Genomic DNA, 19,321 nt, shown 5'->3' with positions numbered 1-19,321 from the left:
TTGGGGGAGGAGAGAGAATTTTGCCAGGCTAACTTAATATGCATAAAGCAGTTTACAAAGTATTTATTGTAATAGTCTATTACCTACCACTTATTTTTATTCTTACCAAAGAATATATAGAACTTAAGAATATTATTAATTATAATTAGCACTTCTGTAACTTTTTATTAATATTACATGGTATCGTGGATATTCTTAATTAGCATTTACTTAGCACTTTGCAAAATATGCAGTGCTTTCAAATAATAATACCATCCAATTCTTATATAGGGCTTTTTTATCAGTAGATCTCAAAGTGCTTCACAATCTTTAAAGTTTGTAGTATCCCTTTAATAAATAATGATAATAATTTTAAATACATTAAAAAAAATCATGATTGTAATCCTAGTAACACTGTTGACAAACACTTTAACTTTCAATAAAAAAATCTATTTACTCCTCCCTATTTATTGCTGTTAGTTTAATTTTTTTCTAAACTTGGACAATAAATACAATTAAGCCAGTTGCATTTTACATTATTTAGTAATACATTATAATTAATACCAATTAATTACCAATACATAAAAAATAATATAATTAATAAATTGCAAATATATATATAATACATAATTTAAGAACATGTATGTGAAAGTGATTATAATGATTGATTGTGTGGATTGCAATTTGTTTAAAAATCTGTAATCCTTTCATTTCTCCTCTACAGTAGGTAAGTAATCTTCTTTATGGTCATATTCTATGCTGTCCAATGGCAGGTCCAAATGGCATTCGTTGCAGTGGAACTCCTTATACGATGCGTGAAAGATTTGTTTCTCTTTTATGAACACATTTTTTCCAGCATTGCTTCTGCAGTGGGAAACCCTTCAGTCTTGCCTATCCTGGTGTCTTGTGCCTGACTGCACGCTAACTTGCTGTCTTTGTTGTTGTGTGTTTGCAGGTGGTTCTGCTGGGGATGGACATCCTGTCTGCACTAGTGTCACGGTTACAGGATCGCTTTAAAGCTCAGATAGGCACAGGTAAAGGATAAGGGATCGTTAGCCCACCTGAAATATATTTGGCCAAATTCTGCCCTCACTCACACTGTGACAGCCTCATTCATTTAAAGAAGGTTACTTGGCTGTAACGAAGAAGCAGAAATATGGTCCACTCTCACTAATCTGAATTATTTTGTTAACATTGCATATACCACGGAAGCTGCATCATCAGGAGTGGTACTTCGCAGCTTCCACCACTCAAATAGCATGAGTAAAAGTGACAGACTCTGGCCGTAAACGATTAGCCTCTGTGCTGAGTCCCCTTATTGCTGCGTATGCTCTCATCCTCTGCAGAGCCCCCAACCAAAACCTAGTCATAGGAGCACAGCCTAAATTCCATGGAGGATTTGACATTAACCAGCTGAGTAGGAGAGGGCACTGTCTGATTCAGCACAGATCTGTGTCTGGAGAATTTGCACAGTTGTCTGCAAAGCATGGGAGCCACTAGTGCATTCTCAGTGTCCTGTGGTTTTTGTGAACATTTTTTTTTTTAAATTTGGGAGAGATCTCTGGGTTCTCCCCCACTGCTCCCCTGAATAGCCTCATGGTCCCCATTCTCATTCTGGAGACCACTCTGCCTCTGCAGTACTTCCTGCCTTACAGGGGCGGCTCCAGGTCCCAGCACGCCAAGCGTGTGCTTGGGGTGGCATGCCGCGGGGGGCGCTCTGCCGGTCGCTGGGAGGGCAGCAGGCAGGGTGCCATCGGCGGCATAACCTGCGGAGGGTCCGCTGGTCCCGCGTCTTCGGTGGAGCCTGCGGGAGGTCCACCGAAGCTGCGGGACCGGCGACCGGCAAAGTGCCCCCTGCGGCATGCCACCATGCTTGGGGCGGCGAAATGTCTAGAGCCGCCCCTGCTGCCTTAGTTGCCAGCCTCTGCAACAAGGATGGTCCCATGCTACTACAGTAACTCCTCGCTTAACGTGGTAGTTGTGTTCCTGAAAAATGCGACTTTAAGTGAACCGATGTTAAGCTAATCCAATTTCCCCATAAGAATTAATGTAAATGGGAGTGTGGGGGGGTGTTTAGGTTCCAGGGAATTTTTTTTCACCAGACAAAAAATATATATTATATAGATATACACACAGTATACGTTTTAAACAAACAATTTAATACGGTTCACAGCTATGATGATTGATAGCCAGCTGGGCGGCTGCAGCACAGGGAACTTAGGGGAGCGGGGAGCTGATAGGGGGAGCTGATGGAGGGGCTGTTGGTCCACCCTGGTTCCAAGCCCCCACCAGCTAGCTGCAACGGGCTGCTCTTCCTGCAAGCAGTGGACAGAGCAGGCAGCCAAACGACATTAGAAGGGAGCATTGCACAACTTTAAACGAGCATGTTCCCTAATTGATCAGCAACGAAACGTGAACCGGGACGACTTTAAGTGAGGAGTTACTGTACATTGCTGCTTCGTTCTCTCTTAGCTGTCACAGAGTGCCGCTATCATAATGATTACATCTTAATTAATGCAGAACTGTCAAGATCTCAGTCATGAGAGGCACTGAGTGCTGTCCATTCCCATTGACATCAATGGGAATTATGGGTGCTCAGCACCTGCCATCACAGACAAGTGAGTGGGGACACACTTTACATTGTGGGTTAGTGATGTCCCAGAATTCTCTCTGCTTTGCTGAAGTGTGTGTGTGTGATTTTAATTGCTAAACTCTGTAGCTTCTTTTCTGATAGACTTTGGTGTTTTGTTTTTTCCAGTGTTGCCAAGTTTACTTGACAGGCTGGGAGATGCTAAAGACTCAGTGCGGGAGCAGGATCAGGCTCTGCTGCTAAAAATTATGGAACAAGCTACTAATCCTCAGGTACGGCAATGACTCATTTGGAATACACTGCGTGTGTTCCCAAAGAACCTATGTCGGAATCTGTATTTATGACCTGCCATAAACTCACCTTCCCCCATGGCCTGGCCTGTTGTCTCCATGTCCACAGGATAATCTCCCAAGGTGGTTATGAAGAATGGATCATGTTCAGACCAGTTGCAGTTAGATCTGGGAGGGGTGGTTGGTTAATCTTCTAAACTTTAGGTTCCAATCCCAGTGGAGTGAAATTGATTTATTCCTCTTCTGAGTTAGATCCACTGAGAGCCACATAATTTACTGGGTGTGGATCTTTCAGATTACTACTATATAATCCAGGACCTTTCTGTTCTCATGGGTGTTAATGATCCTCTGATACTTTCTGTAAAATGAGGGGTTTGCCCCTGGCCAGTATTTTCCCACTTCCCTCACAGTTGTTACTGAAACTCTACCTATCTCATTTCAATGGTGATGCACATGTATAGTTTGGAAAGATTCTTTGGGATTTTTGGAAATGAAAGGTGCTCTGTAAACATGCTCTCCAGCTCTATTGGCTTGTCCAGGAGAGCACCCATTTCTGAGCCTTGCCCTCCTGTCTCTCCTAATTTCTGATTTGTCCTGAGATTTTAGGGCAGAAAGAGAGGCAGGGATGAACACAGCATCCCCCACTGTTTAAATGCTCACTAGCTGATGCTTGTGCTTCCCTATCCCGCAGCCCAGAGCTCTATGGTACATGAAGCAGGGGCACAGCTGGGAGATGGGTGTGTTTGAGCATTAGCCAGGGCTCCACTATAGGAAGGGCAGTCGCAGGTGTCAGAGGTGCTGTGCCTTGGGAGTTGGTGGGTATGTGCTGGTAAACCAGTGTTATGTTAGCTAACAGTGAGTTACTGAAAGGCTCAACAAGGAACAAAAGATTAGTCACCTTTGAGATTAATACAGTCGTCCTGGAGCTCCCACCAAGAAATCCTCCTAGTCTCTTGTGTGTGGGCACAGAGTTTATATTTAAACCCAAGGGATGATAAATTGTGCCAGGGCTGGAAAAGAAAACCCCACCCACTCTTTTTCTTCTTCCCTTTCCACCCTCTTTTCTGTCTTCTGCAGTACGTGTGGGATAGACTGTTGGGAGGATTCAAACACAAGAATTTCCGGACGAGAGAAGGGATTTGCCTCTGCCTTATTGCAACCCTCAACGTGTAAGTCAGGACCTGTCATAGACCCGCGTTACTTGATTCCAAGTGTTTTACATTTAAAAAACCAACCAAACAAAAATTCATACTCATGCACTTTGTTTTCTTCTAGATCCGGAGCTCAGAGTTTAACACTGAGTAAGATTGTGCCACATATATGTAACTTACTTGGAGATCCAAACAGCCAGGTAAGTCTTTGGTGAAACTCGATGTTAAATTCCATATTTACTGGCAGGGAGAGGGGGTCTGATTGCCACTCACAATAAGCAGGGCTCTAAGTTCTGAATGGTACATTGACTGTGTGTGCTTAGTGCCGGCTGTTGAAAAAGCCTGTATGAAAAGCCTTGGTTTAGTTTTGCATACTGTGATTTTAGGGCATTCCTAGTTCTGTTCTCAGTGACTCTATGGTAAATTTGAAGTGATTTCACTGGTGTTGCTCAGGGTTTATATTGGTGTCACCAAAATAATTAATAAGAGAGTCAAATCCTAAAAGACTGAAATCATGACACTAGTTAACTCCTTGTGCAGCAGTGTGAGTTGCATGGGATATTGGGGCTCTGGCCGTCTGAGTAAATTCAAGGGAAGATATGAAAGAGATGCATGAATCCCGTCTGTCTTTGCTTAGTGCCATGTGCTCTATTGTGTTGTGTTCTAAGAGCTGGTTTAGAGGGGAACCAGTGTCCTAATCAGGGAATTGGCAGTGATGTGCTGCTAGACTAGAGTTTTTATAGGGAAGTTCCTCAGAAATATCCCACCAAAATCTGTGATACATTTCCAACTCCCTGTGTAAAAATAGCACTGTTCCCTCTGAACAAATCCATCATTCCAGTCCTCCTTTCCTTCTCCTCCAGAGAATTCAACAAGTCCATACGTGTATCCTCTCCCAACTCCATTAGAGTGATTTCCATTGCTGTAGTGCCACTCACCCTGAGAAGGATGAGGGCCCAGTTTCTCTAAGTGCTCTACTAAGGCCAGGAAGAGGCAAAGCCTGCCCTGAAGAGCTTACAATCCAATTGGAAACAAGACACAACAAGTGAAAGTAGGAAACGGGAAGGGAGAAGGTGGGGAAGGGAAGACAAGGGAAAGGACAATGTGAGATAGTGTTGTTATATGGGGCAGCTCTTGGCAACTTCCTGGTTCCCAGTCATTGGAAATTGCCCTCTCTTGCTCGCATCACACCATGAGTCTCACTCCCCCTTGCATCATGGATGCTCCTCTAGGTGTGCCCCTACCTGGCAGCTGTCTCTGGCTGGTGGTTGGGTGGTTGGATGTGGTGTTGGGCTGGGTGGTTGGTTGGAGAATAGGTGCCTCGTGATTCTTGATTTGGGTAGGTCTCTCCTCCCCCCTCCCACTCCCGACTGCTGGGGCTCTCCCCTAGCTGCTGTGAGGAGTTGGGTGGGAGAGAGCGTTCCCTTCGCTGGTATACGAGGCTAAGAGGAAGAGCTGGTTACCCCTGAGAGGTGGTAAAGGGAGGGGGAATGGGGATCCAAACTCTCTTCCAGTACTGACTTTTCAAACCCTGGGCAGGGGATGGACTGGCAGGGGAGAGAGATGGGCTCCAGGTCTCTCGCTCAGTGCACATGCAGTGATTGTTTGAACACGTCTTCTCTCTCTCTCTCTCTTCTGTGTGCGCTGCTAGAGCAACCAGCAAGCGTGTGAGGGGAGCAACCCTTACACCCCTGCACACTCCTGTTGGTGCCTAGTACATCTTACAATCTCGAATTTCCTCATTGGCCTTCAGAGTCTCCCCAAAGCAGTGCTTGCGGGGCAGAGAGGTGTAGCCTGGCCTGCCCAAACAAAAACAAAACCAACAACAAAACCCCACAATAGTCAAACATAAACTACTGTGCCTGGGTGTCTTTTTAAATCTTCTCAGTAGTGAAAAACACTAACCCATTTGGCTAAGATCAAGTGCACTGTCAGTTTAATAAATGATGCTTCCTCTGTTAGGGGCCACTAGATCCTGTCCTTCCTGGGGAGGAGGGGAGACGGGATAGTGTGGAGGGAGAGGGATGGACCTTGTGATCTGATAACACATTTTTCTCTATCTCCAGTTGCTTATTTTCTTCCCTCTGAGAATTATTGTTGTAAAGCTGCATTAGCAGAATGTTGATCAGCACTGTCCTCTGTTGGCTGAATGAGATATAGCAGAAGCAGGGAAACATGCAGGGTTTTTTGTTTTGCTTTGCTTCGCTTTGCTACAAAGATGCGAGTTGTATTGTTGAGGGTTTTCTTTTTACAAGCGGAGGATTTTTTTTTTTAACTAACATTGTTTTTGAGTGATCGTTTAGCAATTTCCCTTATCCCAGTAAACTCTTGATACGGCTGTTTAGTTATCTGCATTTAGACTGTTCTGATTGAGGACAGGAGTCTAATGGATTTTAACATAAAAAACTTAAAAGCATTAAAAAAATTGTGTTATTATAAATAAAGAAAAGCTGCTATTGATACAGCCAAGATTTATACTTATGTTTGCCCCATGATCACCCCATCTTGTATGCCATGAGTATTTATTTAGGCCATGATCCTGCAAACATGTTCACATCCAAGTAACCTTATATGTCATTCCATTAAACTCAGCCTCCCATCACCTGCTCCCCTCTCCCAGCTGTGAAAGTGTTTACCTCAGAGTCTTGCTCTGGAATCTTCATCCCCTCATTACCTCTAAGAGGAACAGGCAGCAGTGATCAAATCTTCAGCTGAGGGGACGAGATCTGCTCGTCCTTCCTTTGTTTGTAGCAGGATCAGTGGCCTCTCTTCAACTCCATGCAATGGGAACCAGTGAGGCTTTCTTGTTTTAAGGGCTAGTCAGGTCTTAGCTCGCTCCTGCCACCTCTACAATGTAACAGGGCTCAAAGAAAGCCCTAGAATTCCCGGCATGTTCATGCCGACTCACCTATGGCTTTGCTTTGTTTTGTAATTTGTGCCTTACTCAGGCTGATAGCATGTGATGCTGGATCTTGGTATTCTCTATGTAGATAGGTTGGGTTGTGTCATATTTACTCTTTTAATGTTTGTTCTACAGGAGCCCCATGCTCTCCCTTGTTTTTAGCTCCTCGTTACAGCACATGTAAAGATGGTGACCCATTAAATAAGGTTTGTCCAAGAAAGAGAGAGAGGACTTTCACTTCTGATCTCATTCTGAGATCTGTCCCACTCCATGTACACTGTCCTTCAGCAATCGCTGCAGCTCCTCAGTCTTTAATTGGGCCTAAAATAACCTCCTAAATTGGCCAGAAAGGCGTACACCCCCTGTACACCATATTGAATGCATCCCTTTATGTAGGGTTGGTTAAATGGGTCTCTGCAACTGAACGGATGGTTATGGGAGATTCCTCCTAACTTCATCTTGTACATCAGTTTCATCTTGTCATTGGGTTATCTCCTGTCCTTGTTCCTTAGATGGCTGACAACCTGGCAGCAGAGCAGGGGCACTGAATGCGAGGGTCTTTTCGGAGACCACACCAATGGTCCTCTACCGGTTAGGGAATTGAGTGTGACAGAATAAGAGTCTGCCCGTGACTATGTCAAGTACTCGAGAGTCCTTTCTACCAGTGCGGGGGAGTGCAGGAAAGGTTGAAGATTACAGGATCAAGGATTCTAAAGGAATGCCCTCTGTTTGGCCAAAAGCCAAACATGGGGTGGATGTCACCAGCTTCTGCTGACTTTGGCCAATGACTTTGTTTGGCCTAGAGGATCTCTATGTCTGAGAGCAGAGTCCATTGCCCTGTACATTTCCAGCGTGCCAGCCCTGTGCAGCTGCTCCCATCAGCCACTGTCTGAGGTGTAAAGGGAAGCTCTGGTGGAATGTTGAAGGCCGGTAGGATCCTGAGTTTGGCCTTGGTTCCAGAACCTGGTGAGAGGGGCAGTTGCGCCCGGAGACACAGCGGCAGTTGACGGGGCAGACAGACGGCTGAGTAAGGAATTGGGGGAGGGAGGGCAGAGAGGTGCCCCTCAGCATGCACAGGGCTGCCATTCGTCCTCTCCACCTTCTGTGCCAGGGCTCAGGCTCCAGGGGCAGAGAACTCCTGTGATTGCTTCCTGCCCTCCCCTCCGCATAGGTGGTGCTGCAGCATAGTGCTTCACCTGCCGGTTGCCATGGGGATGGCGGGAAGAAGTGCTGTGCAGAGCCCGGCCAGGAGAGGCGAAGAGGAAGGGGGCACTGAACTGGCAGCATGTGGGGGAAAAGGGGATGCTGGGGCCTGAGAGGGGGAAATATGGGGCTAGGTAGGAGGAGAGGGGAGAATAGGAGGGGAAAGAGGTGAATGGTGGTACGGTGGGAGAGATGGAATGAGCTCAGGAGGGAGAGAGGAAAGGAAAGAAGACTTGACAAGGGCAGAGGAAAATGACTAAAAGCCCCTGGGGCAGGAGGGCCAGAAGTCAGGGGCCTGGAAGAAAGCAGAGACCCTGCTAGGGGAAAGCTCTGCAGTGGGAGGACAGAGCTAGACAAGTGTGAGAAGCAGTTGAGGTGCTGTGCCACATGCTGGCTGTTGTCTCCTTGGCAATCTTTCTACTGCAGCCATATTGCCAGGGGATCTCCCACCAGCTGCCGCCTCTGGGCCTCTCCCTTCTTGGGTGAGGGGTGTGTGTTGGACATTGGGGAGGGCAGTGTAGGTAAGTTAATGCTAGTGGTGAGCATTTCTTCCCCACAGCTTTGCAGGGAGAGAGGGATTGCAGGCATCTTCCGGAGCCCACCCTCCCCACCTGCAGAGCCTGATGGAGGGCAGTGGCGTACCCGGTTCTGGGCTTAGGTCTCTTCTGTCCATGCAGATGCCGGGGGTGATTTAGTTCAACTGGCTGCTGAGCACATCTCTTGCAAACCAGAAAATATCTTTTTTTACATGCAAAGTTCTTACTTTACGTTCTGCCAAGAATCCACGTCAATCATTTACCCTAGCTATGCTGAGATTAGACTATCCCCCTGGTGTTTTTGAGGCACCTATTGCCCTGGTATCAGTTGCCTTGCATTAACAATATCAGCCCAGAGCATGTAAAAAACATGATTAGTTTGTTGGTATAGTTGATCTGCTGCGGTACTAATGTCGTACTGAACTCTGTTCTGTAATAGAGATACTAGGGGTTTTGTTACTCTCTTACCGTTCCCTGTCTACACCTACATCTGCAGCAGTGACTCTTCCCTTGCTGGGTAACATAGTCTGGGTCTATATCATGGATCTGGAGGGAGCCTGTAGCCAAGGCAATTTTGCAGTGGTAGTTCCGTGGCATTTTATTTTCATTAGGAGATTGGAATCTAAGGATAGAAAGTCAAGGATTTCAGTTACTGAGCATGCCTGATTTCTTGACATGGAAGGACTTTTATGCAATTGATATCAAAATTACTTTTTTCCTCATGCTATTAGATCAACATAGGCAAAATTATAATGCAAAGAGGTGCCCCTCCTGATTTAGTGCCATCTTACAAGCTCATTGTATTGATCTACTAGCACAGATCTACAAAATCTGTTCATTCACCTTTACCATGATGGTCATAAAAAAGAAAAAAAGAATATTATGTTTAGCCTTCAGAAAATGTACCCATCCTATATGAACGGGTGAGTGGAATTTTATAAGGCTGAGCAGATTTACTGCACGCACAGAGGCTGGAGAGCTCTGCCACTGACTTGCCATCTGCCCTTGGGCAAGTCACTTTGATGCGCTGTGCCTCAGTTTCCTCATTAGTAGCCTACTGATACTTATCACCCTCTGAGATCTGTGGATGAAAAACACTACATAAGTACTATTACTATTACTTATTATGCAAAAAATCATGGGAGCCATTGTGACTGAGAAATGGATATATTGCTTTTTTGGCTTGTCTGAGGAAATAATATTAAAAATTAAAAAGATGATTAATTTCTATTAAATCTCTTCTTTACTATTTAGGTTCGAGATGCAGCAATAAACAGCCTAGTGGAAATTTACAGACATGTAGGGGAACGTGTAAGGGCAGATCTCAGTAAAAAAGGATTACCACAGTCTCGGTGAGTTAAGAATACCCGTTCTTTCTGCCTTTCTTGGTTTCTTTTCATTATTGCTGCATTTAGGGACTACGCATGCATGTCTTTTTGTGGGATTGGGCCCTTAGGCTCCAATCCTGCAAGCACTTTGCATGCACTTAACTTTACTCAACGGAGTAAAGTTGATAGGGACTATTCACCTGCAGAAAGTTAAGCACATATGTAAGTGTTTGCAGGATTGGAGCCATAGCATCTGTGGAAAGTATTTAAAAAATATTACGTAAGCCCTAGAAAATGCAACTCTCAAATGTATGCTGTGTCGGTCCCAGGACATTAGCGAGACAAGGTGGGTGAGGTAATATCTTTCATTGGACCAGCTTGTGTTGGTGAGGGAGGGTATGTCTACAGAGCAAAGAAAAATGCGCAGCTGGCCCGTGCCAGCCAACTCGGTCTCAGGCTCTGGGACTATTTCACTGTTGTATAGACTTGTGGGCTCAGGCGGGAGCCTGAGCTTTGGGACCCTCGCACCTCACAGGGTCCTAGAGCCTGGGCTCCAGCCAGAGCCCAGATGTCTACACAGCAGTGAAACAGCCCCGCAGCTGGAGCCCTGCAAGCCCGAGTCAGCAGGCCACAGGCTGGCCATGGGTGTCTAGTTGCTACGTAGACATACCCAGAGACAAATCTTTGGAGCTTGCACCGAGCTCTTTTTCAGGCCTCGGAAATTGACTCAGTGTGTCACGGCTAAATGCAAGGTGGAACAGATTGTTTAGCATAAGTAGTTAATATTTCAAGGGACCATTAAAGGTGAAGTGGCTTGCTAACACCTCTCCTGTCATCGGGAGGAAAGAAAGGGGAGGGGGAGGCAACTGGGGGAGGTTTGTTAGTGCGTTACCGATTGTTGTAATAAGCCATAATTCCAGTGTCTCTATTCAGATCATGATTTTTAGTGACTAGCAAAGTTATGAATTTAAGGTCCCAGGCTTGTCTTTTGAAAGTGTTGTGCAGGTTTCCTTTGAGGATGAGGTCAGATGTAGAGTGATCGCTTAATGAAAAGTGCTCACCCACAGGTGCTAGGGTGGTTTTGTTTGTCTTTTTATCATTTTCCTGTGTGAGTTCATTCGAGAAAGTAGTGATTGTCTGGTTTCATCCATATAGTTGCTAGTGGGGCATTTAGTGCACTGGATGAGAAACACCATATGTGGATGATAGGCATGTATGGGACCCATGGCTCTTGAAATGCGTGTTGTGGGGTGGTATTGACCATTGAAGCAGTGGAGATATGTCTGCAGGTTTTGCATCTGTTCTTCTGACTGGGTCTGGTGCTGCTTTGAGTTGGTGTGTCCTGGTCTGTGGGAAGTTTGCTTCTGATGATGAGCTTAGAGAGGTTGGGGGGTTGCTTGAAGGCCAGAAGAGGGTGTTTAGGAAAGATTTCTCTCAGAATGTGGTGGTTTGATGATATCCTATATGGGTTCCAGCGTGAGGTGGTTGGTGACAACTAGGGGTGTGTGGTCAGAGGGGGTTTAATTTCTGTATTGAAATAGGTTTTCTCGGGGTGTTTGGGTGGCCAGTTCCATGATGCGATCTACTTTTCCGGCGTGTCCTTGCGTGGCAGTTTTGAGTGTGTTAAGGTGTGTATCCTAGACTTTCTCCCTGGAGCATATTCTGTGGAATCTGAATGCCTGGTGTAGATAACAGATTTCTTGGTGTGGTTAGGGTGTAACTGGACCTATGAAGGAAGGTGTAGTGATCTGTGGGTTTCTTGTAATTCAAATGGTAATGTGTTTATGTTGCAACATTCTGCTTGGTTACTTCCTCTGGACTCCATAGGTCTTGCATGTATATTAAATGTATTAAGAACAGTAAGAAACCTGGTAATGGTATTGGTCCATTGCTAGATGGAAATAATAGAATTATCAATAATAATGCAGAAAAGGCAGAAGTGTTCAATAAGATGTAAATTTTTAGCAGTGAGAATAATTAACCATTGGAACAATTTACCAAGGATCATGGTGGATTCTCCGTTACTGACAATTTTTAGATGATTTTCTAAAATATCTGCTCTAGGAATTATTTTGGTGAAGTTTTATAGCCTGGGTTATGCCTCAGGTCAGACTAGATGATCATAATGGTCCCTTCTGGCCTTAGAATCTATGACTGTGGAGCAGCCAGTTTAGACTGGTAAATGGACACCTAGTTAAAAGGAGATTGGCAAGGTAAAAACCATATATTCAGCAATTGTGAGATCTTTAAAACAATGATACATGTTGTTTTCTTTATATTTACCTCCTGGTGTTTGAACCTTTAAGGTTCAGTTGGGCCATATTTTCAAGATTTTTCTCTACAACCACAAGGGTTAGAAACTTACTTCTGTTTTAAATGGAAGCTGAGATCCTCAAGTAATCACTTCTTCCAAGAGCTGGGGCTTTACGAAAAACAGCAAATGTTGGGAGATGCAGTATAGTTGTGAGAACTTGCAACACTGTCTATTTAAACCAAACAGTTTTGCGTGTATTAGTCTTGTCTGCATAACGATACCTTAGATTATTTTGAAAACTGAAATAAAATTCCAGTTTAGAAAAACCACAAGTTATTGGGCTTGATATGGGAACCACTGTGTAAAATTTGAAGGCCTGTTGTATGCAGGAGGTCAAACTAAATGATCATAATTGTCCCTTCAGACTTAAACTCATGGAAAGTATGAAGTCAGTTTATGCAGTTTGTTTACTTTTTGCTTCTCATTCAGTTTGAAAGGTGAAACTAGACTGGTCAGTTTCACTTTCTGGTTCCCACCTTCAAGGGTTCATAGCAATGCAGGGGAACATTTAAATACATTTAAAAGCTCCATGCGCTAACTACTTCTATTATTTATGCTAGTGCAACCCCATGGAGAATTGGGACACTATTTTCATTCAAATTGAAAAAAATAATGAAAACACCCAGAGCTCCTTTGAAAATCTGTCCATAAAAATGTCCAGTGGGGCTAAATGCTGAGTATATGAGCTTCCCCCACTCAGGGTGCTGAGCACCACACAGGATAAGGCCCTGGCTTAGACCAGTGGAATACAGGGTTCCACAGATGAGACCAAGTAGTAAAGAGACATAGAGAAGAGATGATTGCCGGAAGTCTTTGAGAAAGAAGTGGATCTGAAGGAGGCATATGAAAGAGGAACGGGAAGGGAGCGTATGTGTGTGTAGTGCAGGGGAAACAGGAAGCGGATGTAAGCTTTGGGGCAGCATAATAAGTCAGAGCTGAGATGGGTGGAGAAGACGGAGTGATTAGGCGAGCAGAGGTGGAGGGGTGAGGGGCATGAGAAGGTGGGTAGGTGGAAGTGGGAACAAACGCAGGCAGAGTCTTAAAGGTTGGCATGAGAAGATACAGTTCAGCTGGTAGAGACCCACAGATAGATGAGTTTGCACCAAAGTTTGATCTTTCTCTGTCCTGGTCCTGTGAATTGTTTAGATTTTCATTGGTGGGGATCTCAGACACCAAGTACCTTCTAGTCATTGTCAAGGATGGAATAAGTACTAGCAAAGATTCTGGAGAAGTGCATTCAGATCTGATTTTTTAAACAAGTTTGATAAATGTTGATGTTGTGCCCTGGCTCCTGGCAAAGGGCCAGTGTGGTCTTAGCTGTCACAAGGTATGGTTCCCCTTGCTTTCCAAGGGCAGGCTGTCATAGGACTCAGGATGTTGTTAGCGTGCTCATTGATAGAAGAGGGTCTATTGACACTCTGACCATTGCAACGTGCGCAGTCTAAAACTCCAGAACAAGGGACTTTTTGCAGCCCATCAGGGATCATTATAATTTATATTATTGTCTCTTAACCTCACAGCCTCAACTTCCATGTCAATAAAATGGGCTAGTATGAGTTGCAATGAATTGTTCTGTGCTTTGCTTTCCAGCTTACAGCGTGTGTGTATTATGTGCAATGAATGCTTGGCATAGTGAGAAGTTTTTTGGTTCTGCTTGGTAGAATGTTTTAGACATTAAAGGTCACGTTGTGCCAATTAGTCCCTGGGCCAAGCAGGGGTGGAGTGGAGCTGCATTAGCCCAAGGGAAGCTTGGGAAGGAATTGTTTCATCAAGATCTGGTATGTGGGGGGTGGGGGGAGCTGTGTAGGCTGCAGTATCTCCCCCGGCCTCCGTGTGCACCCTCATAAAGGTCTGCCACAGCCTCTCTGAGGACTCAACTCCATAGGCTGGCATATTGTGCTGGGCTAAAGATCTCCTGCTGCAGTGCAAATGCCAAGGTGAAAACAAGGCAGGAACAGAAAAGAAATGTCAAGGCCAAACAAGAATGTTCTTTAAAACCCAAGATTTCTCCTTTATCAACAATTCTGCAAATGGTTAAAGTACAGCGAAGTCATAAGCAACAGGAAACAGGGTTTTGTAATGGGAATGGCAACTTTAATAATAGCAGTGCTGCCAGTCCTGCCTATAATGTGTCACCTGGTGTCTCTGTCTTTTCTCTGATTCCTCTTTGTTTATTAATAATCAAATATTGTATCTATATGTCATACATAAAATAGTTTAGGTCCTCATCTTGTTCTCATATAAGTCAATGGCAAAAGTCCCATTGACTTCAGTGGGAGCAGAATTAGTCCCTTAATTAGCACTCTAAGTTACAGGGGCACAGTAATTCACTTTGGTTACTCATTATGTAATGCATTTTCTTTAACTTTCAAACAGGTTGAATGTAATTTTTACAAAATTCGATGAGGTCCAAAAATCTGGAAACATGATCCAGGGTGCAGGTGGTAAGTAGAATACTGTGATGGTCTCCATTTTTGTGTGAATTATCAGTGTTGTGGAAATTCATAAAATAAGTTGTGTGCCTCATCCCAAAATGTTAAAAAATGCCTCATTCCAAAATGGTGAAGTCTAGTTCATGCACTTCATTGTGTGATGGGAGTGGGATAAAACACTAAGCTGAGTATGGGGGAAATTGTGTTTGTTTACAGTGGAGGAGAATCTGAAGTTTCTTCACCATAGAGGATGTTTTTTGGTGTTCAGAAGAATGTAACTGAGAACCAATGTTCTTGTCTATATCTAGAAGGAAAAATTTACACCTTTATCAAACATTGCAATGGTTCACCAAGTTACTCTAAATTTAGTTCAATCTATTGAATGACCAGGATAAGTTGGGGTGAATTCACCTCGATCTAACTTAATTAATGCCAGTGAAGTTAGACAAAGAAACTAAGAGGGGCCATACTGGGTCAGACCAAAGGTCCATTTAGCCCAGTATCCAGTCTTGCAACAGTGGCCAATGCCAGGTGCCCCAAAGGAAATGAACAGAACAGGTAATCATCAAGTGATCCATTCTCTGTCGCCCATTCCCAGCTTCTGGCAAACAGAGGCTTGGGACACCATCCCTGCCCATCCTGACTAATAGCCATTGATGGACCTATCTTCCATTTATCTAGTTCTTTTTTGAACCCTGTTATAGTCCTGACCTTCACAACATCCTCTGGCAAAGAGTTCCACAGACTGACTTTGCATTGTATGAAAAAACACTTCCTTTTTTTTCTTTTAAACCTGCTGCCTATTAATTTCATTTGGTGACCCTTGGTTCTTGTGTTATGAGAAGGTGTAAATAACATTTCCTTATTCACTTTCTCCACACTAATCATGATTTTCTTGATCTCTATCATATCCCCCCTTAGTCATCACTTTTCCAAGCTGAAAAGTCCCAGTCTTATTAATCTCTCCTCATACGGAAGCTGTTCCATACTCTTAATAATTTTTGTTGCCCTTTTCTGTACCTTTTCCAAGACCAATATATCTTTTTTGAGATGAGGCGACCACATCTGCATGCGGTATTCAAGGTGTGGGCGTACCATGGATTTATATAAAGACAATATATTCTCTGTCTTATCATCTATCCTTTTCTTAATGATTCCCAACATTCTGTTCACTTTTTTGACTGCCACTACACATTGAATGGATGTTTTCAGAGAACTATCCACAATGACTCCAAGATCTCTTTCTTGAGCTAATTTAGACCCCATCATTGTATATGTATAGTTGGAATTATGTTTTCCAATGTGCATTACTTTGCATTTATCAACATTGAATTTCATCTGCCATTTTGTTGCTTAGTCACCCACTTTTGAGAGATCCTTTTGTAGCTCTTCACAGTCTGCTTGGGACTTAATTATCTTGAGTAGTTTTGTATCATCTGCAAATTTTGCCACCTGACTGTTTACCCCTTTTTTCCATGAATGTGGATGAATGGGGTCCATTATGTCTTAATGAGAGATGCTAATGTGGACTCTGGATGTATCTAAGGCAGGTTCTCCTTAAAAAGAGTTCAGCTGGTTATGTCCTATGCAGTGCTGCCACTTGTTGGAGTTTGATGGGTCATACTTGTGCATCATGGTGTTGTGATGTCATGTTACCACGTTGTCTCAAAAGAGCCCCACTGCACTGAAATGATGTGAGATGGTGATGATTCATTGCCATTGGAAGCTGCCTTGGAACCTATTAACATGCCACAAGCTCAATTTGCAAGTGGATTATCTGAATAATATAAGGGCAGTTCTGGAAGAAAATCAGATGGATCACAACCCTATATGGCTAGGACAATAGTTAGTATTCAAGGAATGAGTCACCATTAAGAATACGTTTTGCTGGAGAGTAGAAAAAGGGGAGTCATTTCAGATTTCAAGAGCAAGACTTTAGCTGTGTAATTATTATACCCTGGATATAACTGAGAAGGGTATCAGCTCCTTAACCTGCCTAACCCCAGGCCCTTAGGAGATTTCTCTAGCCCCCAGGACATTCTTTAACATATCAGCCCTTTGTGTAGTCTCACAGGTGCCTCAGGTACCATGGCTACAGGCACCAAAACTCTGAAAGTATCATGAAGAAGATAAATATGGAGGAAGAGAGCTGGGTCTTTTCTAAATAACTGTTCTTGACTTATTGAAATTCACCTTGTCCTGATTCACTAAACATACACAATATATTATTTTCTTGATTATTGTTTTTAAAACACCACTTTAAATATGTTTGCTCTTTTTTAATGGAAGCATAACTACTCATAGGTATAAGCAAAACACCTGTGCGTGAGAGAGTGTGGTGAGTTAACTGAGAAGAAAATTCTCAGACTTTTCAATTTCCCTGGTGTTGTAGGCAGATTCATCCCCTCTGCCTAACTACCCCACCTCCAGCCTCCTCCTTTCCTCTCTCTATCCAAGGTATGAACAAACTTTGGGCAATAAATCTTTATGTTCAGATAATGCCCTCTAGCAATGGAATTAGACAGTAAATAGTATCAGAGGGGTAGCCGTGTTAGTCTGGTTCTGTAGAAGCAGCAAAGAATCCTGTGGCACCTTATAGACTAACAGACGTTTTGCAGCATGAGCTTTCGTGGGTGAATACCCACTTCTTCAGATGCAAGACAGTAAATGTAACTTATATTCAGCCTTGATCACACATTTCATTGTGGCCTAAAGACAAACTTGTTGTCCAGAGAGGTTCTGGTTTATCCCTGCTTTTAGAACAAAGGAGATGCTATCAACATCCACCTGAGTTTACGGAAAAGGTAATAAATAATATGCACCCCAAAGCTTAGCTTTTCACAGGAAACGGCTTCATGAATCTTCTGATCCCTTTTGGAGTTTGGCAGATGGCAGTGCTTATTGCCAGGCTGTCTACCTTAGTATCATGAAGACTGCTCCTTTTAGGCTGTGTCTGCACTGTGTTTCTCCTCTTGCAGTAGTGGGAGTGTGTGAGTGTAGGTCAGCTGGCAGCAGTTTAAATGCGCTATTATCTGAGCAGGATAATGGTGGGGCTGATGCAGCTCCATCAGTACTAGAGTCAGCCCAGACCAGTGGCTTGTCTGCACTAGTATTAGCCCCCAGGCTGCTACAGCCGTGTCATGGGGAAAAAGCTCCATGTAGATAAAGCCTCAGACTTCCTCTACACTAGTAGTTTTCAACCTGTGCTCTGCAGACCCCTGGCAGTCTGCAGATGATGCCTAAGATTTCCAAAGCGTCTGCACCTCCAATAGAAATTGTTTAGGGTCCTGCAAATAAAAAAAGGTTGAAAACCACTGTTCCATACAGATTTCTGTAAACAGGATTAAATACCATTTTTGAAGACAGTAAGTTCCTGTCTTCACTACAGAAATCACCATGTTTAAACATCACTGTGCCCAAAGCATGTTATAACATGGTTTATGTCGATGTGTCTAGACAGAAAATTCCTGTGATGATCATGTTAGAAAACTATTGAAATGCTGGCAACACTAAAGTCAGTGGCAGAATTCCTATTGATTTTAGTTGGGCCAGGATTTCACCCACTGTTTTAGCCTTGCTATCGTCCAGGGTTAGAGCATGGCCTTCTAGCATGGTTATAAGACAGGTGAGAACAAATGAAGTTATCTATGTCCACACATGTTAGAACCATGTTTTGAAACCATGCCCGAGGCCTCTCTGGTGGGTAGCTGTGAGCATATGTTTGGCGAACGGGGCGATTCGTAATAGAGTCCTGGCCACCCGGGAGCACTGACCTGTGTTAACTATGACAGGGTTCAGAAATGGTTGTCAAGCCTGCCTTATACTAATGTGCAGGGGAATTAAGCAGGCAGAAAGGAAATGATGATTTTCACTGAAAGTGGTATGTGCCAAGAGAATCAGACAATGGAAAACTATAACTGAAACTCATCTTTTAGCTCTCAAAGTATGTTGACTTGGATATAGATGTATTTATCAGATCACCGATGTTTATGTAAAAGAAATCAGCAGCTAGAGTGAGAGTTTATATATATTGAGAGTACTTTTTGGGAAGTAAGTCATTTAGGACTGTCTTGAACAAACAGATTTCATAGCAGATAAGCAACATTTTTTAGTCTGAGACATTCAGTTTACGAATAACACTGATCAAAATAATGGGATATGTTCTGCTATCAGTAACCCTGATATAAATCTAGGGAAACACTACTGAAGCCAGTGGGTTTACACCAGTGTAACCGTGATCAGAATTTGAGCCATTGTATATTTTTCCAAATAACAATTCCAGCATTTTTTTTTTTTACACACTGATTCATCTCAATTCCCTCAAATTGATGTTGAGAAACACTTCATATTGTTCCCTGTCAATCTGGACTTTGATTTAAGACTTAATAGTATTATGAATAAAACAACAGTTGTGTGTGGGGGGCCGGAGGGGAGAGGAAGAGAAGGTCCGAATAGTAATTTGAAGTGGATTTTGTTTATATAGCAGACAGAGGGGAGGATTTCATCTTTGTAAGTATGTTGCTAGGTTACTAGAAAGCCTTACAGGCAGAAAATAGAGCTAAGGTGAATGTTGGAATTCTCGATGATTCTTGATGT

At 43.6% G+C, this 19,321-nt stretch overlaps 1 protein-coding gene across 13 annotated transcripts in view; it reads left to right on the top strand.

Moving 5' to 3' along the window:
- Positions 1-19,321, top strand: part of CLASP1 (cytoplasmic linker associated protein 1) — a 267,069-nt gene that overhangs the window by 78,032 nt on the left and 169,716 nt on the right. For all 13 annotated transcript variants that reach the window (XM_045031770.1, XM_045031772.1, XM_045031768.1 and 10 more), the window contains exons 3-8: positions 935-1,013; positions 2,738-2,841; positions 3,937-4,028; positions 4,135-4,210; positions 9,906-10,003; positions 14,670-14,737. In XM_045031770.1, the coding sequence (XP_044887705.1) occupies positions 935-1,013; positions 2,738-2,841; positions 3,937-4,028; positions 4,135-4,210; positions 9,906-10,003; positions 14,670-14,737 (517 nt within the window). The remainder of the gene's footprint in view (positions 1-934; positions 1,014-2,737; positions 2,842-3,936; positions 4,029-4,134; positions 4,211-9,905; positions 10,004-14,669; positions 14,738-19,321) is intronic.

The sequence above is a fragment of the Mauremys mutica genome, chromosome 10 (assembly GCF_020497125.1).
Source record: "Mauremys mutica isolate MM-2020 ecotype Southern chromosome 10, ASM2049712v1, whole genome shotgun sequence".
Lineage (NCBI taxonomy): Eukaryota > Metazoa > Chordata > Testudines > Geoemydidae > Mauremys > Mauremys mutica.
Note: the sequence above shows the minus strand (reverse complement) of the source record. Positions and strands in the feature narration are given on the sequence as shown.